The following is a 25850-nucleotide window of genomic DNA, read 5'->3' on the forward strand; positions in this document are numbered from 1 at the left end:
AGCTCTTAAAGATGTCAACTAAAACTTTAAGGTTAAATATTTGCATATTTTGTAAAGGCGTGATAAATATCTGTCATGAAATATTTACGTATAGTGATGTGGGCCGACATCCAGCAGATACATGACTTACATTAAGCCAAACACGACTTACCAGTGATGCTTGGTGGCATTGATTGACATTAGCAACGGTCAAACCGCCCCACTTCTTGGCGATGTCAGTACCAGCGTGGTGATGATCTGATTCCGACGATTATGCTTGAAGTTGTGCCATCACATGATCTTTGGATTTGGTATTTGCTCTTTAGTGTTTCCAGTTCCAACAATGATATTAATGTTCCAAGATCAGAATCTTCATATTATGCCAATGCAGTGCAATACAAACATATTCGTTATATTTTCTCTAACTTTAATATTATGTAACATCTTAACAGTAACAATCAAGGCCTGTTGACACAGATTAGAAAACATTGACCCGATAATTAAGCTTTGAAAATAAAGCCTCAATTGAACTCGAGTCAAGCTTCAAGCTTTAACCTTTTTAGTTATATAGCCACTACACTTTACAATACATTCCCACCAATAACATAGTGTAAACTGTAAATAACTCAAAACTCTTTTAAGTAAAAAAGAACAAACACCGATTTATTCTGTTCTCATTGTATATAATTGGGCCTCGACCCTGATTATAAATATAAATTAAACTCACAAAACAGTCCAAATAAATAAGACAACTAAAAGACATACATCAAAATCAACTACCAAACCAAAAAACCTCCCCATTAGAGACCAACATTCAAACATGCCACCACCAAGCGTGTTTAAACGAGAGTAGTAATGCCACTAGCAACTTTCGATCCAAACCCGAAAAACAATCAAATGGAACAACAATAACTTTGCTTTGTGTTCCCGTCTTTAACCAAGCTTACACTGTTCAACGAAACTTCTGCCTTGTAAGAATCTGAGTTCAAAACATTTCTTCTAACATTATCATAAATAGCACGAATCACACTCTCAAAAGCTGTCGTAACGTTCGTTGAGTCAAGTGCAGATGTTTCTATGAAGAACAGGCCTTCTTCTTCTGCAAGACTTTTGCCCTCTTCAACGCTTACTTCCCTAATATTCTCTAAATCACTCTTGTTCCCTACCAGCATTGTCGCCATCGTGGTATCACAATGAGCTGCAAACACATTAAATTCCTTTAGACACAAGTAGATAATTAGAAAGATGAAACCTAAGGATATACTAAGAAAATCAACTTGTTTGCGAACGGTGTCCGGACACAAACGAACGGCCACATATTAAAAAAACAAATTTGACTAACCAAGAATAGTCAATGACTTAGTGTTGACTATTCGCTCCAGGCCTGTGGCTTCCAAATTTGTGTTAATGTTTTTTCTAACATACTTATTCATATGTTAATCACATAATACTCATATACATTTTTGTTTTACAGTTAATAATTTCACTTAAATCTATATGAAAATAAGATTTTAAAAAAAATTAAAAACCTTTAATGAAAAACATAAACAAACAAACAAACATTACACATCTAACGTTCACGAACAGAAACGAACAAACACAAAATATGTCCGTAAAATAACCTAATTAAACTCTTGTCAATTTCAAAATCCAAAACTAATCAGTCAAACCATTCATCTCATCTTCTAGATCTCTTCAAATTTCACAAAATTAACAAAACCAAATCTAAACCGAATGTAATAATAATAATAATAATAACAACAACTTACTATTAAGTTCACCAAGCCAGCGTTTAATACCGTCAAAAGTGGTCCTTCGACTAATATCATAAACAATAAGCGCACCAACAGCACCACGGTAATAAGCAGAAGTAACCGCACGAAACCGTTCTTGACCGGCAGTATCCCACACCTGTGCCTTAACCTCCTTGCCGTCAATATCCACCACCTGCGTCTGAAACTCTACGCCAATGGTGGCCTTTGAGTGTGCGTCAAACTCGTCTCTAGCGAACCGAGACAGAAGGTTGGATTTACCCACCGCTGAGTCTCCGATCACCACGATTTTGAACAGGTACTCTTCTCTGGATTCGGGCTCGGGTTCACCCATTTTGGTTCTAGAGAGAGAAAGTTGGGTTTTAGAGAGAGAAAGAGAGAGAGGTGTGATTGACAGGGATAACGTGGGAACGTTTTAAAGGAAAATTGGGCCGCGTTTTCTTTCTTTCCTTTTTTTTTAAGATTTTATTTTGTTTGTTTTTAGGAACAAAATCCTTTTATAAAATAGTGTCGTAACTCCATTCCAAATGGGTTGGGTTTCTCAATTAACAAAAACTGAGATTTTTGTGACCTTTTGTTCGATCATGAAAGCGTTCGGTTACTATCAATGGACCTTCGAGCAAGTGAGTTTTCCTCAGAACTTGAGATAATTTGTAGGCGGTGGCATCAGTATGTATGGGTTAAGCTAGTTGGCGGTGGCTGTTGCGATTGGGTCACCCAACATGGAGCACTTAGGCAATTCCATTAAAAAAAAGTAGTGTTGTAAATGAGTTGAGCTGAGCGTAAGATCCACTACGCTTTTTTTGACTTACAAAAACACGAATTCGGTTCGTTTCTAGCTCTTTTCCTAAATCTGAAGATTGACTCTTGGGTTGTTTTTTTAATGCTCGGGCTCAGACTCAGGCTCAGGCTAGGCTTGTTTATAACTAGTTAATATACATTTTTGTTTTAATTATATATACGATGTGAAATAAGTTTAAATGAGCCTAAGGTCAACTTGAGCTCGTGTAATACTTTAAAAGAGTTAAATTCAGCTCGAACTTAACTGTGCAGTGTGAAATTAATACATAGAAGTCTAAATGAGCTTCCCCTACAAGTCTCGAGTCATGGCTTGATAACTAAGCTAGCTTTGTTTGAGGCTCGATCTGACTCAAGCTTGAAAAAGCCCGGCTCGATTCTAACATTTTGTTGATCCAATATTGAATAGCTAGGCTCGATTGGAGACTTGGTATGTATTTTGTGATGATATACTAATACTAGGATATGTGGGAGTATGTATAATAATAATAATATAATGTCTATTATTATGATAATAATAGAAAACCATGTGAAGTAAATTAGCATAACATCAATACTTGTGAAGACTACTGACTTTGTTATGTCAACTTTGAAGTTTGAGAACCCCCCATCGAACCAAAAACTTTTCATTTTCTTATTGAAATGGTACTTGAAGTAGGGGTGTTTGCAGTTCGGTTTTTACGGTTTTTAGGTTAAACCGTAACCAAACTATTAGTAACGGTTTTTGATCTTCAAAAACCAAAACCGGACCGTTGAAAATTAAAAACGAACCGAACTAAACCGTTACTAACGGTTTGGTTACGGTTTAGACTTATTAGTCTTTGTTATATGAAAATCACTTGCCAACTAACTTTCATGACATTACATTTATCTTTTTATTTGAATCAAACAACTAGGAAAACAATAGTAGTCTAATGACTAGTTTATAAGTCTAGAAATAACTGCAAAAGTAAAGATTAAACCTATGCAATATAATACACATAAATTGCTAAAATGATATTTTCAAATTTTATCCTAGTACATTCCAAATAAACTACTAGCCTTAGATTTATTTTTGTTAAACCCGTTATAAACAACAAACAAATGAATATAAAACATATATAAAAATGTAAAATATATATTGTCAAATTTAACGGTCCGGTCCGGTTTTATACGGTCGGTTCCCGGTATAAACCGTAAACCAAACCGTTTGTTACGGTTTAAAAATTCTAAAACCAACCGACCGACCGAAATTTAAAAAAAACGACCGCGAAACTAAACCGATGTCCGGTTTGATCGGTTTCACGGTTTGAAACCAAACCATGAACAACCCTAACTTGAAGTGCTTTGTGTTTGCATTATTAATTGAGAATTGTTTGAAAACTAATCAAGTCATAAACGCTAACGGTAATCGTGAATTTTAGTTTATTGTTGATTAGTTACAAAGAGTCGTCAGTTGGGATAAACTTGAGATAGTACTTGTATTCATACCCGATTAGACTCATACAAAAAATCAATAAAAACATGCATCAATACTCGTACCAAACTTTTCGGTATGGTACGGGTACGGGTATTTCGGTACAGTATCCGTTTTCGTACCACTTTAATTTTTTATTTCCAAATCTTCAACGATCTTGAAACTGATACTAGTACGAGTAACAAAAAACTGAATTAGTCCGAGTATTGGTACTTGCACAGATACGTGACGGGTACCAAATTAGTACAAGTACCAAATTGGTCGCGAATTTAATGATAAGATAGTATTAAGTACCATGAGTCGGTCGCCAACTTTAAGTGATTTATTTGTTGCTTCGAGTCTTGGATGTTATGTTTTTTAATATTGAAGAAACATTCGGTACTTGTTTAACATGATTGGAGAATTTATTTTATATATTAAATACGAATAATCTCATTTAAACCCCTGTATATTCCAAACATATACAAAATATCAGACGTGCATGTATCGTATCCGTACATGTACCCGCTTGTACATGTACCAAAATTTAACAAAAATGAGTACTCGTACCGAATAAAGTAAATCAATACAGATACATATACGTGTACATGTATTTTTGAACAAAATGTGTATCCCTATTAGTAAGTGATAAGTGATAACTAATGATAAATAGTATGGGGATGTAGTGCTAAGTGGAAACTAATTTATTATTGGTTGACTTTAGTTTTCTAAAAATGTAACCACACAATCAGCCACCTTTAGTTATAATCGTCAACTGAAATGTTGCAATAATTTGTTCTATATACATAGTTCTTATTTTCCTTTTAAAAGTTTAAATAACCATCAAAATATTTTAATAACAGTGTCCAATACAGTTCCGAGAGATATTTAGATCTACGGATCTAAAACTTATAAAAATTTTGAGTTGTGGTTATGGTGGTAAAAATCACGAAAATTATTGACAAATAAAAAGAGCTTAGCCATGGATAAATCCCATAATTTTACAAAAAGTTATCTACAATAATTCCAAAATAATAAAAAAGTTGGCATATGATTGGGAAAGTGAAGAGGTAGGTCCCAGCAGAGACCAGTTGGTCCCGCAAGACTCACCTTGAACAGGGTTGTCTGCGCAAAGGCCATCTGCTCCCGCAGGACCCACCATGCTCATAGAATCTTACGCGCAGTACGCAAGCTGTACACGCAGGGAAAGCCTCTCAATGGTGAAGTACCCCGCCTGTTCCCGCAGTTGCGGATACAAGCCATCAGGGAAGGCTACCCGCAGACAGCAAGGCTACACGTACAAGATTAGCTACTTCAGCAGTCACGTGAAGGCATGAGCAAGGCGGGAACAATCCCGCCCAAATGAGCCAGTCTGATTCTGAAAGATCTTTTGTACCATACCTACCAAGGTATGGATAGGACAGACGATCTGACCAGAACAGCCCATGAGCCAATCACAGGGTGACAGCTCACCGACAACAGTGCGAGGAGGAGCACCCTCTAGTACTGTTTGTCACTATTAGCCGCTGCCTACTCACCAACTCTCACTGTGGAGCAGGCGCAGCCTACAGTTGGTGGAATAGTATTACTGTTGGCCGTAACCTATTCACCAACCAGCATGGCCTGCGTACAATCCACAGTCAGTAGGACGTGCATGGTCTACAGTTGGTGGAATAGTGCAGCCGACTTTATTACTGTTGGCTGTAACCTACCCACCAACCAGTATGGCCTGTGCGTAATCCACTGTTGGTTGAACAGGAATACTATTCAGCCGGCTGTACCTTCTAGAAAACCTACCTTCGGCTATAAATACTCCAATATCTTGGAATGGTAAGATCATCTACTATCTCGTATAACTTACTTGATAACTGCTCTAATAGTATTCACATACTTTTATATTCAAAGAGCAATATAGACTGATTCTCACGCCGGAGGGTGGTCACAAGGAGGAACCCCCCCTTCTCAGTGACGAGCTTACGGTGTCTGTTTTGCAGGTTCCCTGAAGTACAACTTACTCTGCTGGACCTAACCTTCGTGGGAAACATTATCTAGCCCCCAGATTATCCATAATCTGCCCGGGGTCACTTAGTGTTTCTTCATTGGCGCCATCCGTGGGACCCGAACCCACGACCACGTGGTTAAAAGCCACGTGGACTTCAACCTCAAGGGCTTTGAATGCCTTCTCCTTCTCGGCTGCGGCAGCGGCCAACTGCCGGTTCTCCTCCCGAAGAGCCCGCGCTTCAGATATATCTTTGGCGCGAGCTGCTTTTAACTTGTCGTTTTCACGACAAAGCAGCTCGACGCGGGGCTGCGTTCGGGCCTGGAGAACCCGAAGCTCATTGGTTAGCCTACCCTCTTGGTAGCTAGCCATGGCTTCCCCCAACGCACCATGAGGAGCAGCGTGGCGAGCCCAGTCCACGCACTCCACAGGGGTGCGAAGGGTTGTTCCTCGGCGTATGTTCCATCTTGGAACATACACTTCATTGGAATCCGACACTGCAAAAGAAACAAAGGCAGTTAGGAAAAGATGATAAAAATATGTAAAGGAAAAAGAACCCTACGTACCTGTAGGGTCAATAACAGGCCGATAGCCGCCAAACCCATCACCTGAACCTAAAGGAAATCCATCCAACAGGTCAGGCAGACGGGAAGGTGGCATAGATCGGCGGGAAGCCTGGCGCATACCTGAAGGTCCGGCCGTCGGTGCCGGTGGCGCAGGTATAGTGGCAGCCGCTGTGGTAGCCATGGTTGGCGCCACCTCCTCAGCAACAGTAACCGCCGGCTCCGTGAAAGATGCTGTAAAAATTGCACTCACGGCCGGCGGAGACACCTTCTCAGCTGGAACAGCCTCAGGAAGGCTGAAACCAGCGGAAGCAGGCGTAAACGCCTGGGTCGATGCCTCGGGAAGGCTGACCGAGCCTACCGTCATTGGCGGGGGAATACTTGCTCCAACTCCACCCTGGAATGCGTCAACATCCACACCTACATAAGCAAAAGTGTTAGAAAAATTTATTTTAAACAACAAATCTAGACAAGAATTATGGGGGCACTTACGGGGTTTCTTGAGCTTGAACGCACGGACGAGCGGGGGCGAACCCGATGGAGCCGGCCTCTTGACACCGGTAACCGTCGTTGCCGCTGCCTCCTCGGAGGTGACACCTGCAGCCTCCGGAGCCGTGGTCTCTTCACCACCGGGCTTCCCCGCCACCTCTGCATTATCTGACTCCGAGTCAGATAGGACTACCGGGTCGGCCGTAGAGGCCACCTTCTCCTTGCCCTTCGCGACGGCAGCCTTTCTCTTCCGCACCAGTGGAGGACCTTCTGCGGATTCCTCAGAAGAAGAAATGTCATGAACTCCAGCAGCAGGCACAGCTTTGAGAGGTTCAGGGTAGAAGATAGGCTTACCTGGCCGTCGGTGGCTCAGGATCTCTTGGCCTGGCGGGTAAACCTCCACGAACCGACCCGCAGTCTGCTCGAGGATGGGCAACTCGTTCTCGTCCAGAGCACGAGTACCCATCCGCGCAGGACCATCTTCCTCCCGCGGATTCAGGAGCGACTGAAGATCGTTACCCTCTGAAATCAACAAGAAAGTTAGAAAAAATCGTAGTCAGCAAAAAAGAAACAAGACATACCATAAGGGGTAGAGTTCGAACCATATTCAAGGACGATCGGAACCTTATCCGCATTCGCCGCCTTCCACACCCGGCTCATCCCCAGCATCACCATCGCCGACTCCGGAAAACGGAAAACCGGGGACTGGACCCGGGATATCTTCGAAAACCATTCCGCCTCCTCGTAGTTAAGGGCGGGAAGGTTCGGAAGTGCCTGGCCATTCTTAAACTTCATGGCGATGGGGACGGCGCGAGCGGATATGAAGAAGAACTCTCTTCTCCATGAGCGAAGACTCCGCTCGGTGGTGCAAATCTTTAAACCCTTTATACGGGTTGTAAGAGTGTACCACCCCTGGATGCACCTCCAAGTGTAGAAGGTCATCAGACGGTCAACAAAGGGCTCAAGGCCCAGTATCCGGCACACCCACTCAAAGTGCCGGACCTTGGCAATGGCCATGGGGTGCACCTCTGTCAGGTGCACACCGTGCCTCTCCAGGACACGGTACACAAACTTTGTCAACGGAAACCTAAGGTTTCCGTAGACAAAGAATGCAGCATAAACCCCGATCTTGCCACTAGGGGCATCGTACACAGTATGGTGGGGTTCAGGAAACTCAGGCTCGAGAGACTCGAGCATGAACTTCCTGACGATATACTGGTACAGATCGACAGGAAGAGAACACTGGCACTCGCCAGCAGTCTTCTGATCATCAGTATCATGAGAAGACATGGTGGAAAGAAGAAAGTGATTTCGGGAAAATGCTTGCCTGAAAAGGGGAGTATTTGCAGGAAATCACTAAGAAGAAGAAGAAAGGTGAAAGTGTGAATTACAGATAACTCTCTCCCCCTTTATATAGTAATCGCAATTAATGCGGTGAATTTAATGCGGAGGAGAGAGAAATCAAAGGTGCAATGAAACTATGACACGTGGCAAAAAGCAGGTTGGCAACAGCTGTTGAAAGGACGTGTGCCAGTAATTTCGCGGCCACGCGCCTGAAAAATCACGCCCACGCGCCTGAAAAAACGACTGGAATGACCATGTTCTGTCACGTCACCATAACTTCCTGCACGTCCTGACACAGTCAGAAGAAACTGTCGCACGACGTTTCAGAGGTTTGGACTGTTCTTATCTTTTCACCAACTCTTCGAATTTCAAAATTCAAAATTCGAAAATATTAAAAAGTAAGCGGGAAAATATCCCTTACCCCTTGGCAAACAAGTAACCGTAAGACGGCTGCAGGTACAGTGTTAAGGCAAAACCCTTCACATACCTAGCACCCGCAGGGAATTGAAGCCAAGAAAACCTTGGTAAACAAGTAACCGTAAGACGGCTGCGGGTACAGTGTTAAGGCAGAACCCTTCACATACCTAGCACCCGCAGGGAATTGAAGCCAAGTACCCCGGCAACCAAGTAACTATAAGACGGGTGCGGGTACAGTGTAAAGGCAAAACCCTTCACATACCTAGCACCCGCAGGGAATTGACGCCAGGAATACCTTGGAAGTAAAGTAACCGTAAGACGAGCGCAGGTACAGTGTTAAGGCAAAACCCTTCACATACCTAGCGCTCCGCTGGGAATTGAAACCAAGAAGGATCTTCTGGGCAATGCTTGCGGAAACGGAAGTAACATCCCCGCATAGCGGGAACGTCGAGAACTACGTTGTTTGAAGCTCTAAGATGGAATTGGTGGTCTTAACATAATTGATCACTATGTTCAAAACTACCAAAACCTCATGGAAAATACATACAACTGGGACTCAACGCTCCTGACTTGCGAGGAGGTTACAGACCTACCCGCATCATACCCAGAGACCAAGCAGGAAACTCGGGCATTTCTGCAAGTGACAAGGACTTCCCATGGAAAACCTTACAAAACCCTTTTCAAAACCCTTTGCTTAAGTCCAAAAGTTCACCTCACTTTATTAAACACGCATGAGAAGAACATTGGACTGGGGGGACTTGAAGAGGTAGGTCCCAGCAGAGACCAGTTGGTCCCGCAAGACTCACCTTGAACAGGGTTGTCTGCGCAAAGGCCATCTGCTCCCGCAGGACCCACCATGCTCATAGAATCTTACGCGCAGTACGCAAGCTGTACACGCAGGGAAAGCCTCTCAATGGTGAAGTACCCCGCCTGTTCCCGCAGTTGCGGATACAAGCCATCAGGGAAGGCTACCCGCAGACAGCAAGGCTACACGTACAAGATTAGCTACTTCAGCAGTCACGTGAAGGCATGAGCAAGGCGGGAACAATCCCGCCCAAATGAGCCAGTCTGATTCTGAAAGATCTTTTGTACCATACCTACCAAGGTATGGATAGGACAGACGATCTGACCAGAACAGCCCATGAGCCAATCACAGGGTGACAGCTCACCGACAACAGTGCGAGGAGGAGCACCCTCTAGTACTGTTTGTCACTATTAGCCGCTGCCTACTCACCAACTCTCACTGTGGAGCAGGCGCAGCCTACAGTTGGTGGAATAGTATTACTGTTGGCCGTAACCTATTCACCAACCAGCATGGCCTGCGTACAATCCACAGTCAGTAGGACGTGCATGGTCTACAGTTGGTGGAATAGTGAAGCCGACTTTATTACTGTTGGCTGTAACCTACCCACCAACCAGTATGGCCTGTGCGTAATCCACTGTTGGTTGAACAGGAATACTATTCAGCCGGCTGTACCTTCTAGAAAACCTACCTTCGGCTATAAATACTCCAATATCTTGGAATGGTAAGATCATCTACTATCTCGTATAACTTACTTGATAACTGCTCTAATAGTATTCACATACTTTTATATTCAAAGAGCAATATAGACTGATTCTCACGCCGGAGGGTGGTCACAAGGAGGAACCCCCCCTTCTCAGTGACGAGCTTACGGTGTCTGTTTTGCAGGTTCCCTGAAGTACAACTTACTCTGCTGGACCTAACCTTCGTGGGAAACATTATCTAGCCCCCAGATTATCCATAATCTGCCCGGGGTCACTTAGTGTTTCTTCAGAAAGAGTGGAGGGGTGTGTAGCAATTAGCAGGGAATAAATGCGTGATATACGGAATCCTAACATGCATACTTGTCCATTGTCACCATTTAATTTCCTTTATTTTTAAGTATTATTGTTTATTATTATACTAACTTTAAACCCATATAATGATTAAATTTAAAAAAAAAACTATATTTAATTAAATTAAATAATTTAATAAGTTCAAACTATATGAATATTCATACAAATACGTTCTGTATTCTCACGTAATTTCTTTATAATCACGAAAAATATCCACCGACTAATTTTATAAGTTGTAATTATATTTTTTAATGAACATCGAAATTCTACCAAAAGATTATAAGATAGTTCATTATAGATAAATATTTGTGGTTTAAAGGTTTAAAGGTTAATCCATATATATGGATTAACCTTTTGAAGCATTTAACGTGATTAAGATTTTAGGAATTTTGTTAAATTAGTTATTTAATAAAAGTAATGGGACTTCCCGTGACAAGACAGTTGATAAATCAAGATAAAATAGGAAATTGAATTACTTGTACTTTTAAGAGAAAAAAAATAATATTTTCAGTTATGTTGCAAACAAAGATTTATAATATTGTGATAGCTTACCAGAACTCCAACTTAAGCATTATAACGTTTAATATGCAACATATATTTTTATTAATTAATATCGGCAAAATCTTAAACGTACAACCTAGATAAGCGTTTGATGTCTTTAAAACCATTTTATATAATTAAAGATCGACAATTAAGAAGCTACGTAACAACTTTTACCACAATAAATAGTCATTAGACTCTCGTTCAAATACCATATAAAGGAAACAAACTCATAGGCTAACCATCAATAAACCTAACATGAGTCATACAACATACTTTCTATTCGTTTCGGTCTTAACATTATCTCATGTTTACTTTGTAACATCTTCATTCGACCCGTATTGGATTCAAGTGATTGATGGTAACATCGAGCATCTCGCTGCTCATGTTTACTCTACGGAAGATGATCTTGGAAACAAAACAATGACCGTAAAAGACGCGTTCCATTGGAACTTTCGCATGAATCTTCGTGAAACAACTAAGTTTGTTGGGGAATTTTTATGGCTAGATGATGACAATACAGTTTTACGAAAGGCTACTTTTAATGTTTTCGATCATGCTGTTGCGAGAGAATGCGGCCGAAGCATTATAAAGCAACATAAATGCTTTTGGCTGGTAACTACAAATGGTTTCTTTTTTTCTAAAGATAACCCGATCTCATGGGTGTCAACGTATAATTGGTCGTAGTTTAAATAATATGAATAGTTGACACGTATTTTTAGATAATACTTGACTGATCACAAAAATCACTAAATGATATATTATGGATTTGAGTTTTTCTTTTAATGTTTTGATTCTAAAAATAATTCTTGATCGATAAACAATAATCTCACGTATTTACGAGCAATATGATATAGCACGGCTCACATGAACATAACTCATTTCTTCCAACATTACGAAAAATATTTTTTTTATTCCTTAAAGGTATGATTAATCATCCATTTTCATATACAGATATAGTATATTGAGTTATTAACTATCAAGGTGCGCCAAAGGTTTCATTTAAATTAAAATTTCAAAATTATAATTGTGCAAGGTTGGATCCCTTAGTTTGATAAAACCGCATATGTAAGAAACTAACAAAACATTTGAAACAAATCAAATACGTCAAAGGTTTCATCTAAATTAAAATTTCAAAATTATAATTGTGCAAGGTTGGATCCCATATGCACCACGGTGTTATTTAGACGAACTAAAGCATGGTTTAAAATTTCAAAATTGTAAAATTCGCAATAATGTAGATTCAAGGATGACCCAAAGAATGTGTTACGACAGTATTTTGTGTCTAGGACTGTTCGAATATAATAAGGTTCATTAGTCTAGCGTTGTGTACATGTATTGCAGACCCATGTGCATGGATTGTATGTGTATGGTGCCTCATACGCTGACTTAAGTCCTTACGCCTAATGTAATTGTGGTGGCTCATACACATACTATAGAGTCCATAAGCTCGAGTTGTATGCGTATGGGACTCCATACGCTTAGATTTGTGTCCATACACCTGATACGCTTGAGTTGTATGCGTATGGGTCTCCATATGTATAGGTTTGTGTCCATACGCCTAATATGTAAGTGTATGGAGTCCATACGCATAGCCATATGCATGGAGACAGGGGCGGACCCACATAGTTCCCATCGGGGTCCCGGGACACCAATGTTTTTTAAAAATTACTTAGAGACGATATATTAAATTTTGTAAGGACCCCATAAAAATTAATACTTGGAACCCATGCTATTAAGGCTGAACTAGTCTAGTGGAAAGTCCCTTGTTTTTTCTTTGAGAGGTTGCAGGTTCAAGCCTCACCATACCCAGTTTTTGTTGTTTTTTTAATATTCTAGTCAATATTAGTTATTTAGTTAGGGTATTTGTGTTTTTTCTTTAGTTTATCCCATATAACCATTATCACTTTAGTTTATCCCATATAACCATTATCACCATGCAACATATATAATGACAACATGAGTTTTACATATACTTAAATTATTTATCTTGTGTATGTATATTATAATTAATCATTTATTTGTGTCAGAGTTAGTTTTTCATGTCTTGGTTATTCATGTAAGACCATATATATATAGCTTACGCTTATGTTTTTCGGGTATGAATAAAAATGAATTAAAAGTGTATGTTCTATCTAGTTTCTAATCTATATTCTTTCTACTTACTCGTTTCCGATGACACCATATTTTCGTGTTTTATTATGTTCCTCCTCTTGACCCGACCCGAATAACGACCGACCCAAAAATTTTGTAAACCGGAAAAATTGGGACCCCATTGACAAAAAATCCTGGGTCCGCCACTGCATGGAGATGTCCGATTCTTTCTCACAGATGGGCACATGGGGATGCCCAATTTATTTGGCGAGTAAGCTTGATTACTTTGACCACAAACTAAGAACGAGGAGTGTTGCTTGTTTAATTGACAATATAGACTATTATCGACCAATGAGTCATAATATAAATTACTAAAATCTAATTTGTTATATTCATAAATAAATATGTAAAAATGAGCCGGGTTGAGTAAATATCCAAAAGGTTTAATAGGATCAATCAAGTACTATAAAGGTCACAAACCAAACCATAAACTTATTTCACTTTTCAACTTTTTACATGTATACATGTTATATAAGTATCTTGAACATCACTTTTGTACTAAATGAGTTTTATATGAATTTAAGCAATAAGCATGATTAATTATGTATTTTTCCTTGATGTCGGGGGAACGGGACCGCATCTCGAACATCATTAAGACCCGTGGTGAAAAGAACCATAACGTCAAATGTAACATTAAACCCGGAATGTTTCACTGTTCCTTGCTTTCGAAGATCTAAATACCATTCGTATTGATCTTTCTTCAACTCTAATTCCGTAATCCTGGAACATAAAAAACCCGTAAAAATTAGATCATTAATGTAACAATATAGTTTTTGAAATCATATTTAGTACTTTAAAGTATTTGTTAACAAACGAGTTTATTATATTACCTTTTACTTAAATGGATTAAACGTTCCTCCTTTTGGCTGCCTCTTATGACAGCTCCAACCTGTATAATAAAATTAATAATATTAACAACAATCATTTACTTATTTGATTATTAACGGTCAAGTCGGGTCAACTTTCGACCAGTTAAAACGAATTAGAAAAAAACTCGCCTTTGGTATAATCACATCGAATGCTGCAACGGTCTTCCCATCATCATTTAATCTCACATTGAACGATTTTAATTCTTTAGGGTGATCATAAATAATTACGGGCTTCTTGTAGAACTCGTCAACCAAATAACTACATTAAAAAATTAGACGTGAAGGTTGATAATAATAATAGTAGTAGTAGTATAATAAGAGATTTGTTTGTTTGGTTCAAACCTTTCATGTTCTTCTGTTAGAGCAACGCCCCATTTGATTTTGGTTTCAAAGGTTTTGTCTGTAACCTGAAAGATAATAATCAATTGTAAGTTATATTAATTAATTTGATTATAACAATACTATCTTTGTGTTGCTGATGTGATGATTTCGACCCATTTACTTACTAATGAGCTGATTCGGGTTATGTGGGTCAAAAGGGTAAAAACAATTTGCTTAATAAGAAACATATCAAAAGTTGCCAAAAGTGTAATTTTGATTCATAAATCTCATGATTTTTTTTGTGCAAAGAGTTAGTAAACTTATATTTTGACAAAAAAGAAAGTGTTTTAGGTAAACCCCGCGCGGCCCATATAAAAAGTTGACTTTTTTACCCCAACATGTTTAGGTCCGTTACCCAATCCGCCATTGTGCTACCTTTAGTTGCTTATTTAAGTGAAATCTTGAAACTTACCTTGCTCAAAACTTCTACTGCGGTTGTATATGTGATCTTTTCAAATACTGTTGACGCCAATGAACTTAAGCGATCGGGAATCGTTCGGTCAACTCTTTTTGAAAGAAAATGAAGACTTTCATAACAATTTTCAGAAACCCAATTCGATACAAACTTCAAGAAATCTTCAGCACAATTCATCGCTTCCTGAAAACCGCAACAAAAAGGTGTTTAACCGTATACTAGAAAAAATCAAAAGTTGTTGAAGCAAGAAACATATATATCAACCTCAAGTTCTGAAAACGCTATCTCGGTTTCAACCATCCATTTTTCCGCTAAATATTTTTTCGAATCTGATTTATCCGCTTGAAATCTTGGCCCGAACGCATACACGTTTCCGAGAGCCGACGCACAGCTTTCAAGATGAAGACTTCCAGAAGTAGTAAGAAAAGCCTGATTAGAAAAGAACCCATCATCCTTTATAACATTCTCCATCTTTGACTTAGACTGTGACTTCGACCTCAACTTTGACTTTGACCTTGCTTCTAGTTCAGCAGCCAATAAGTTTGTTTTATGAAGATCTTGAACAGCTGCATATTGCGCTTCTTTATTGCTATCAGTTCTTTTAAGTTCTTCAACTTTCTTGGTTTTTTCAACAATTGAAAGCTTTACGGTTTCAAGATCAATGTTTTCTGTATCGTTCGTTGAAACTGGTTCGTCTTTTTTTGAATCTTTAGCAGAAAAAATTGAACTTGAAACTTGGAAGACGTTGGGAAAGCCTTCAGTGTTGGTGGCCGTTATAATTGGGACTTCCACGTGAATAAACCCATGGTTTTGGAAAAAGGTGTGACTGGCTTGATTCAGCCCGTTCCGTATCTTCATAACCGATGCCACCTAAAAAGCCCATCACGTTAACTCATAATACCTCATCCAAAAAGTAGACAACTATTGATATAGGATAACTTATTCAATCATTTTGACAACAGATACCTTACATATAAAGATTACCTTTTGAGACAAAAATCCCGTTTTGACTCATTACCCAACAGCCCTACCCGCCTATTTTACGGGTGAACGCGGCTTTCGACCCAAACCGTTTATAACTATCACCCAATGGGTCAACAAACCCGATTCACCCACTTATTAAACGAAAATCAATAAAATACAGAGAAATGATGAAGTTGAAGTTCTTACGGTGGTTGTTCGAGGTCTAAAGTGCACACAATCTCTTATTCTAGCTAAAGGTAAACCTCTCTTTGATAAAGGATAAGTATCGTGATCAACTACCCCGATATGCAACAACTTTTCGGCTTTGAGCTCGATCACGTGTTTTCCCTGCAATGATGGTTTTTGCAAAACACCTTCTGCTAGTATACAAGTTCCGGTAGGCATGAGCTGGCATGGAGGAGCTATGGAAGAATCCACAATGACCTACATCAAATAATAAGTTGTGTGAAACTGTGAAGGCTTATGTAAGTTAACATGTTAGAGGGTAAAATCAAAATAATAGGAAACTCTCTCCTTTCATAGCTCTCGGGCCTATTCTATTCATTCATTCTACCTAAATGTATAAGATTGCAAAAATTTACACGAAGGTAAAATGGTCATTTTACAATGTTACGGGAAATTTTTGAAGTGCGCTTTCTACCTAAATGTATAAAATTGGATCCTTTTATTATAATATTATATATTGTGAATAGCTTAAAAAAATGTATGAATATTTACGTAAATTTACACAAGGGTAAAATGATCATTTTACAATGTTATGGGGTTGTTTTCAAAATGGGATTTCTACCTCAATTTGAAAAACCGTGAATATTTACGTAAATATATACGTTAGAGGCTAAAACGGTTATTTTACAATGTTACCGAGACTTTTTAAAGCGGGCTTTCTACAATTCTACCTAAATGTATAAAACTGTGAATATTTACGTAAATTTACACGCTAGAGGGTAAAATGATCATTTTACAATACCTGCAGGCTGATCACAGAAGAACCATCATTAATTTGCAAGATTGAAACCGAAGGAGTCGCTTGTTTTGGAAACACCGTTTCAAGTTTCTCCTTGGTGTGAACAACGTTTCCACCGAACACTTTAATAATGCTTCGAAGAAACGGGATTCGTGATTGAAACACTTCAACACATTTCACATCTTTACCACCATCAACCGCTTTCGCATCACCGCCAGCTGGCGGCTGAGCTCCCGGCACAGGATCTTTCCTCATTTCCCTCGATGACTTAACCCATCCACCAACCACAACCCTCTGATCAATCAACCCCAGACCACCGTCTCCACGGTCCATAATCGTTTTCAAGAGCACCCGTTTCGAGTACTTGGAAAGATCCACAGGAATCGCTGTCGGAACCAGCGTCGGAACAGGTGTTGGATTTGGTTTAGGCATTTCATCGAACACTTGGTGTGCAGAAGACATTGTGGGCAAATTAGGCTAAATTAAGAGATGGGTTTTGATGGGTATTTGGAATTGAGGTTAAGGTGATTGAATCGAATGATTTGATTTGGGTTTTATGGTGATTGGAAGCTGACGTGTTGGTGAAGGATGATGCTTTACTTGAGAATGAATTTGGTTTTTTGTGGGTAAGCTTAATGGTGAAGAAAGAAGATGTTTTGGTGTCTGGAATTTGGCAATCGCCATTGTTAAGTGAAAGAAATTAGAGAAAACAATGTGTAGAGATAAGGGTTTGGTATTCTTCATAAGTTGGCTTCTTATCTAGTTTTCGCGGGAAAACTTATTCGGGTTTATTACTATACACGGTTTGGTTTATGGGTCGGTTTTAACGGTTTAATGATTTATGGTCCAGAACTTGAAACCTATAGTGCAAACTTGAACCGGTTTTGTAAACAAATAATATGAAGTTATGAACTATGAAGAGTTGACATGTAGTTTTAGGTAATTGTTTAACTAAAATGTAATCATTCGCTAATCATTGTTTTAGTTATTTGTTGTTTGAAGTAAATACTATTTTAATTAATAAAAACAACACAAAATTGAAATGAAGTTTCAAATTACTATAAAAACAAAAAGAGTTACAATAAAACTGAAACAAAAATACTAGAACGGGAGTAAAAAAAATACTAAATTTAATTGTAGCTATTTCGGCTTGTCTATTTTGTAAATTTCACGAACACACCTGGTAAACGGGAGATGTCTTTCACAAGGATTTTAAGTTCAGCATTTGTTTTTATTTCCTAAATACGAGTAGTCGGTTAATAATCATGTGGAATTGTTCACGGGCCCGACTACAAGATGTCACCCTTATGACTATTTCCTTTGTAGAGAAAATAATTATTTTTTAATACAGTTTAAGAAATTACAAAGTATAAAAAATAAAAACGGAAATTCAAATAATAAATATGAAAAAATATTAGATCCCGAAAATTGTATTTATATTGGTTTAATATTTATTTTTTTTATAACTAAAGTATCAATCAACTACTTTTTCTTTATTGGAATTCTCCCGTCCTTAATGGCTATTTGTCTTTAATGTCCTCCACCATGGTTGCACCCAACACTCTAACGCTCCCCATTTTTATACCGTAATGGTGTTTGACACCCACCACACATGGTCTAAGAAAAAAAGTAATAGGTTGAAGCCCCCATTGACCCAATGGCCTTCAAAGTACAATTTAAGATTTAGAATAGGGAGAATATTTGGTGTTTTTGTGCTCAATATTTCCATTTTCAGCTAACTTTTGTATTTTTTTTTCATATGTATATGTGTCAAATTAAGATTATTATTTTGACGTTTCTAGTCAAACTCCCAATGTGTATATAGTTTTTTTTATTAGGTCAAGTATCATCTAATGTTATGCATGTCTCATTATCCGCAATATATTTTAAAAATAATCTCATACCCGAATACTTGTCCAAAAACCCGTCATGAGTGCTTTGGAATTCGGGTTAACAGTTAACACCACCATGACTATTGTAGGCGATTAATTAGTCCTTCTTACCTAGATTAGACTTTTTCTAAATATAGATAATTAAACCAAAAGTAAATCTTGAAGATAAAGCCAGATGATTGCCCACTAATTTGATCACAAATAGTAGCCGGATTCCTTTGGGACCATTAAGGCCTGTTTTAAAGCAATGTGCATCCCCCTCTAATCATGACTCGAGCAAGTAGCCACCCCCCACCCTCACCCCTGCTTAATAATGTATTAAGGATTCTTTCCTATAATCATTCTTAATACACAATTAAACAAAATTCAAACACATTTTCAATTATCTAATCACCACAAAATGATATTAAATTGTAATTTTGTTATTACAACACTGCTCGTTTCTATATCGCGCTTATCTTCTTCTCCGTCTCATCGGCTATCTTTAACGAGTAGATTAAAAAAAATAAAAAAAAATTATTAAATTTTTAATCTTATATGCTAGACTTCCCAAGTCATCTTATTAAGAAGAAATTATTATTGATATAACATATGTTGTAACCATGTTTAGCACCTCTTAACATAAATTAATAAAAAACACTTATCGGCCAATTCGGTAGAAACATTACGCATTGTGATCCGTTATACTAAAGGTGACAATGTTGACTCGTTTTATAAATAATGGCACGATCTGGGTAAAAATTTCATGTGTATGGATTCATTTAAGTCAACTCAGATTAACTGATATGATTCTAACGAAACTAGTCAAAAAATCAATTTGGGTCATATCAAATTAGTCGAATCACAACGAGAAACTATTATTAAATTTATTGAATGGGTTAGCACCACTCATGACTATTTTTTGTTCCACCGCCACCAACACTAGCACCACCTCATAGAAGTCCCAACCGCCGTTGTCGCAACCACCTCCAATGTTGCCACTAACCACAATATAGTGGTTGAACCTAATGTGTTACCTTTTCACAAAGAGACTCATTTTAGGCCAATTCCAATTTGACGACATCCCATTTTAACCAGAAACGAAAATTGGTACTTTTTAAAACGATTCATTTCGACTCGGATTCATCTTGACCCAAACCCATGCGACATGCACACTTTGCGAGACTTAGGTTACTCTGGTCCTCGTAAAATCCCAAAAAGAATTTTTAAATATCCTAAGCAATTGGGTTTAGATATTAATTTAGTGATAATGATCATTGATTTACATGGGACCACCAAGATCATTGATCATTAAGCTTCGAACTCCTCAAGTTAAGCACTATTAATACCAACTAGTATAAAGAACAACATGAAAAGAAGCATGTTAAAAAAAGAGAAGCTATAACATTCCCCATGTTTGCCAACACCAACACCGCCACCATGATTAGATGGTGCCGCCACCAACGCCACCAGCGGAGAAGGAGAAAGAACAGCACGGTCTGGCTGGGAAACAAGCTTATAAAGCTCCGGTCTAGATCTCGATTAGTGATACAATGTCGGGTTGTGGCTAACCCGTTTTGTATATTGAAGAAGTTCATCATGAAGATGGTATCAAAAGGAAGGTTCATGGAAGCATATTATTTGACATTACCGATTCTCAAACCCCAACTATTTCCTATGTGTTAACTGTTGGTATATTTTGTGATTTTAGCTTCAAATCTAATGTTTGAAGGTTAAGACTACACTATGTTCCACTGTTTGTGTTCTTTTAGACTTTATTTGGTTATAAATGTTATGTTGAGCTTTGAAATTTGATTGTAGTTTGATGCAGGCCGCAGTTATGAATTTAGATTACCGGCCGCAAGCCGACCTGCAAGAACATTTTGTGTGATCTTATACCAATAGATTTGCTATTTGCTATATATGAGTGGAATTTTACTAGATACATTTGTTTGATTAGGAACCCATTTTCGTGTTTGGTTCTTACATGCATGATCCCTTATCCATAGGCTTGTTACTCGAACAAAAAGTGTTTTAAGGTAAAACAGACCCATTTTAGTCTATGAACAAAAAATTCCCCCTTCGGCCCGCCAAATTTACCATCTCAAAAAATAACTGGTTAGCCTAACCGTAACAGGTTAGTAACCGAAACCAGCCCGACCTAATAACCAGTTTGTAACCAATATGAACAGCAGAATAAGAATCGGTTTAGGTTACTCAAGTGGGGACTGGTAAGTAAAAGGGAACTGAAACTGGCTTCTTTATTGGTTAATAACTGGTTTTTTATTACCTGCTTTTTTAAATAACTGGTTTTAGCTACGTTGACCAATAACTGGTATGGCAAACCGGTTAACTGGTATTTGCACCTCTACCCATTATGTCAGTTTGACAAAAACTTTAGCCGAATTGCCAATTAAGATTTTGGAAAACAACAAACCAAACAGGCCAAGTTGGTTGGGTTGCGTTGTGTTTGGCAATATGAACAGTCAAAACCATTTTTTTTCTTTCAAAACCGTCAACTTGTATTAAATACATAAATATTATGCATCATAGCTACATATTCCAAAAATGGCAAGAAAAAAAATAAACATTGGGTTTTTAAACAGTTGGTTCCATGTTCCAAGCATTGAACCAAACCATTAAACCTGCTTTCTCAGACCGTGAACTGAATTGAATATATCTCAAACCGGCCAAACTGACCGATTTACTTTGATTTAGACGGTTCATTCGATTTCATTAAAAACATTCTAACCATAACTGTGGGTCTCATACCCACAAGTCAAAAAGGTACAAGCAGTCAAGGTTCAACCCCTACAACAAAGCCGTCCCAGATACAACAAAAGATCAAGTATATTTACACATTCGTGAAAATAAAAAATAAAAACTAACCTTTCCCAAAGTACGAGAATAGTGTTTTTTGTTTATCACCTGGACTTTTAAAGTTTCCCTTTTTAGCCGGGCTTTTAAACTGCTTGTCAGCTTCTTCAGTAACAGGAGGTTTTACATCAGAACAAATGTCACCATACTCGCGTTTGAGATTCAATGTGCCGGGACCCACGGAAGTTCCGGGTTCCTCTTTTGGGCCTTTTGGTTTGTCTGTTTCGGGCTCCTCTTTTGGGCCTTTTAGTTTGTCTGTTTCGGTTACCTCTTGATTCTCTGATTGGTCTTCCTTTTTAGTAACCTTTTTTGCAAAGAACATTGAGATCGGTTTTGTTTCCTCAATCTTTACCTGAATGTTTAGTTATAAATTTAAATGAATAAAATTAGTGACAAGTTTTAAATATATAAAAAAATCGACAGACACCGACTCATATTTCATACCTCCTTGATACACTCGGGTCCATCGAATGAAGGTTTTCCCATTGCAGGGGTTACAGGATACCAAAACTGCAAAAGTAAATAATGATAGTAATAATAAAACTACTAATTTTCTTCAATAACATAAACATCTTTTATAAAAATATGTGCGCTTACCAAGTCTGGCTCTTCATATGGTTTGAGTAACGAATCAAACTTGGAAGATGAAGAACCGTCTAGCCACTCATCAATTGACACCTTATTTCCTAATATAACAGGCATCCTGTCTACAATAGACAAAAGTCCAAAATATTTAATTCTTAATGTAAATAATTAGTGTGGCAAGTTATATTAGCTCACAAGTTGTCAATATGAAATAAAAGAGCATAAAAAAAGTTGCTTAATAAAATAAGACATTACTAACCATGCAGCCAGCCTAAGGCTGATGAAGAACTTGTTGTCAAAATAGTGAAGGTGTACTGAATCTCCCCTGTAGCACAAAATCAAAAATCATTCAAGAGAACTAAAGAAAGCATCATTTTAAAAAGAAGGATAGTAAGTTGTGCTACCTTCAGAGTTTTTCCAGGAATCATAAAGAGCAGCAAAGACAAGGGGGCGGTCATCCTTCATATGAATATAGTATGGCTGCTTTTTGGAGCCATCTTTCTTCCACTCGTAAAATCTGAAAATGGTAATCAAAGTTTACAAGATGAAAAAATAAATATCCAAATAATTGACCGATATTTATAAGTATGGTATTTAAAAAAATATCTATAAGATCAAGGCAAAAGATTTAAAGATGAATGTTAAACTGGTTTTACTAAACAAAAAAAATCAGCTACCTATATGAAGTCACTTATTACAATAAGCCTTTACTAACAATAATTTCTTACATATAGACATCAAACTTCATTCTAAATCTTCCAACATACAAATTAAATCGTAAACTGGCATCATTAAAGCTTTAATAGGCATTACTCTGATCTAAAAACCCAATTCTTAAAGCTCTTGTTTTCAAACAAAGAATGTTATAAAGACTTTTACAAGAATATGAGAAAGACTGAATACAATTTTATTTCTACAAAAACATTTACAGCAATACAGCGCGTATAAAACTTGCTACTTACCCTTCAACAGCAACCAAACACCTATTTCCAGGAAGAAGGCGCCGAAAGGAAGCCTTTTCACCAACTGACTCTGATCGAGCATTGAACTAGAACACAAAAATCAATCCGTCATAATAACTTGATAATGTCACAAACTTTTAATAATTAGCTTATGATAATGTCATCAACTAAGAGCATGCATTGAGACATTACCATTCTATAGTAGTCAGGCTTTTCGGTCTTTTTAGTGAAACTTGGAATAAGCCCCCATTTCATGCACTGCACAACAGCTCCTTGACCATCAGCTTCCGTATCTCTTCGAACAACAGGGATGTTTGATCCAGGTGAAACATTATATGCTGGACGGTACCTAAATTTTCATCCAAAATAATTGAATTAACAATGAACCATTACATATAATATAACAACTAATTAAACTAGGCTATAATGTAATATTAATGTGAATGGACTTCAGCAAGTGTTTCTTTATCATCCAAATTTTAAACATGTTACTGGTTAAGAGGCAGCACCAGTATATCAAGATCAATTTGAAGCCATGTGCCAACTTCTGGTTTTGTGGATTAGATTTTAAACTTAAAAAAGTATACAGATATAGATTTTAACTTTTCCTCGTTACATATTTATGTATCTGTAATCTACAGCAGGTATATCTTACGTTCCACAAGTACAATATTCATTAATATGCTATACCTAATTGCAACAATGCAAATCGATAAGTTTCACAATCCACAAATGATAATACATCTAATAACTAGCATGAATCCATATGAAACGTCAGTGTTGCAAAATCACATTTGGCGACGATTAATCGGAAATCGGAGAGCTAACGATTCGATTGCACTTAATCGGCGCCTAAATCGGTACCAGTCAAAATCGGTGAAAATTGGTCAAATTTTGTTGAAAACGGTCAAAATTGGTCAAATTTTGTCGAATTTCGGTCAAATTTTGAAGTTTTTGAAAAATTACATATAAAAAATCGGGTTTGGATCAATCACAGATGACTTTTATCGTGAGAAGTGTACAAATAACTAGGGTAATTATTATTTTTGATAACATAATTACTCTAGCTCAAAACTGTAATTACTCTGGTTATTTGTATGTTAAGTATGTTAATTTTATTTGTACCGGATCCCACCCCTAAAAATTCCAATCCTCTTAATCCCTATTTATCGCTAGTCGGTACCCATTGCCCTTACTAGAGCCTAGCGAGTTGGACTATCGAATAAAGTAAGTGAAACGTTAAGACTGATTATATCAAAAGCATAAACTGACACAGACAACACATATCAAATCAGCAACATCAACAGAGATTAGACGCATAATAGGAGATCCGTAAGGGCGATTGAAGTTACCGGTCAGTATCGATGAAACGAACCGGACGGTTACCGATGTTACAAGAGCGAGGGATGTCATCTGGACGGATAGAACACCGACAACGCCCGCACATGATTCCAATCGCCAGTCGAAGAAGAAGAAGAAGAAGAAGAAGAAATCTACTACTAATTAGGGCTCACTTCACTTCACTTCACTCTCCTTGTTTTTAATTAACAGCGCGGAACTCTATACAGTCAACGTCATTGTTCACGAGATTCGACCAATTGTGACTTTCTTTAAAAACAAAACAATGCGCCTACTAGGCTGTCCTCCTCACGAGGGGCTTCGAATACCCGGTGTCACGTCAACGCCACGTGGACACTTGTTTTTAATTAAAAGGCTTCGAAGCCTTTTAATTTTTTTTTATTTTTCTTTTTTATAAATTTAATAAACCAACAAACTTAATATAATTTAATAATAAAATACAAACTAAATTAAACTAAATAATAAAAATCAAACTTAATTAAACTAAAAAACATACAAATAGAAAAAAAAATAGAACTACTATTCGGCGCCCGAGCCCTCGTTTGCGTATTTTGTCATTATCCTTGTTTTTTTTCTCCAAAAATGCCCGTGTGGCCGGATCTAGATGCGAGAGATCCTTTGCGAGTAGCTTGAAGTCCTCTCGTTGTCGCTCCGATTTAGCCTTCTTTCTTTCTTCATGCATGGCTTTGTATTCCGCATGCATCGCTTTTCTTTCTTCGTGTATTATCTTGAGTTCCTCTTTCGAGTGTTTTTTGTCCTCGTGAAACTCTTTAAGTGCAAGCTCCAAGTTGTCAAACCGCGCGCTCACATCGGAACTCATCGAGGATGTCGTTCTAGACGAAGACCCCCCACCTCTAGCCGTCGCCTTGGCCCTTTCTCTTCCTACCGGACGTGGCAACTCATCCGGTTCATCAAAAAGAAAATCGGGATCAATCTCGTTTAAGTTAAATTGAGAACGAGCATCCGACCCGGCTTGAGACGGCGATTGATCGGCCGAATTAGACGTTGTTTTTGACCGTTTGGACGGTCGCGGTGAAGATGTCGGGATCGGATGCCACTTTGGCGAGCTCGTGCATTTCTTCCAAATTTCAAACATCCCCAAGCCGAAGTGGTGACCATGAAGGCCCTTGTATTGTTTCAACATAGCCATAAGAAGGTCGGCGTCGTTCGTGCCGCTTGGTTTGTTGTTCGTAAGGCGAGTGTGAATTGTGGAGAAGTTGTTCATTTTTAAACCAT

The 25850-nt window shown here is 38.1% G+C and overlaps 4 protein-coding genes across 5 annotated transcripts; 1 reads left to right on the plus strand and 3 right to left on the minus strand.

Moving 5' to 3' along the window:
- Positions 1 to 627: 627 nt before the first annotated feature.
- Positions 628 to 2168, minus strand: LOC143535816 (ras-related protein RABA5e-like). The gene is made up of 2 exons (XM_077029958.1): positions 1749 to 2168; positions 628 to 1177 (listed from the first exon to the last, which is right to left on the minus strand). Exons 1-2 carry the CDS (start codon positions 2083 to 2085, stop codon positions 873 to 875), a joined length of 642 nt encoding a protein of 213 aa, XP_076886073.1. The 5' UTR covers positions 2086 to 2168; the 3' UTR covers positions 628 to 872.
- Positions 2169 to 11451: 9283 nt separating this feature from the next.
- On the plus strand, positions 11452 to 11880 carry LOC143535797 (uncharacterized). The gene has a single exon (XM_077029943.1). The coding sequence runs from the start codon at positions 11452 to 11454 to the stop codon at positions 11878 to 11880; it is 429 nt and encodes a 142-aa protein (XP_076886058.1).
- Positions 11881 to 13537: 1657 nt separating this feature from the next.
- LOC143535817 (asparagine--tRNA ligase, cytoplasmic 2-like) lies at positions 13538 to 17793 on the minus strand. Its single transcript, XM_077029959.1, has 8 exons — positions 16964 to 17793; positions 16183 to 16419; positions 15277 to 15882; positions 15010 to 15195; positions 14559 to 14623; positions 14346 to 14475; positions 14178 to 14236; positions 13538 to 14067 (listed from the first exon to the last, which is right to left on the minus strand). Exons 1-8 carry the CDS (start codon positions 17420 to 17422, stop codon positions 13884 to 13886), a joined length of 1926 nt encoding a protein of 641 aa, XP_076886074.1. The 5' UTR covers positions 17423 to 17793; the 3' UTR covers positions 13538 to 13883.
- Positions 17794 to 21564: 3771 nt separating this feature from the next.
- LOC143535818 (uncharacterized) lies at positions 21565 to 24797 on the minus strand. 2 transcript variants are annotated; one of them, XM_077029962.1, is made up of 9 exons: positions 24608 to 24797; positions 23448 to 23604; positions 23256 to 23341; positions 22698 to 22810; positions 22553 to 22618; positions 22306 to 22415; positions 22153 to 22218; positions 21977 to 22060; positions 21568 to 21940 (listed from the first exon to the last, which is right to left on the minus strand). In XM_077029962.1, exons 1-9 carry the CDS (start codon positions 24700 to 24702, stop codon positions 21716 to 21718), a joined length of 1002 nt encoding a protein of 333 aa, XP_076886077.1. In that variant the 5' UTR covers positions 24703 to 24797; the 3' UTR covers positions 21568 to 21715. The 2 variants fall into 2 exon arrangements, with proteins under 2 accessions (XP_076886076.1, XP_076886077.1); XM_077029961.1 differs by having other exon boundaries at positions 21565 to 22060.
- Between the last annotated feature and the right edge of the window lie 1053 nt (positions 24798 to 25850).

The sequence above is a fragment of the Bidens hawaiensis genome, unplaced genomic scaffold (assembly GCF_021521415.1).
Source record: "Bidens hawaiensis isolate Kalapana, Puna unplaced genomic scaffold, B.hawaiensis_p1.1 tig00010636_1, whole genome shotgun sequence".
Lineage (NCBI taxonomy): Eukaryota > Viridiplantae > Streptophyta > Magnoliopsida > Asterales > Asteraceae > Bidens > Bidens hawaiensis.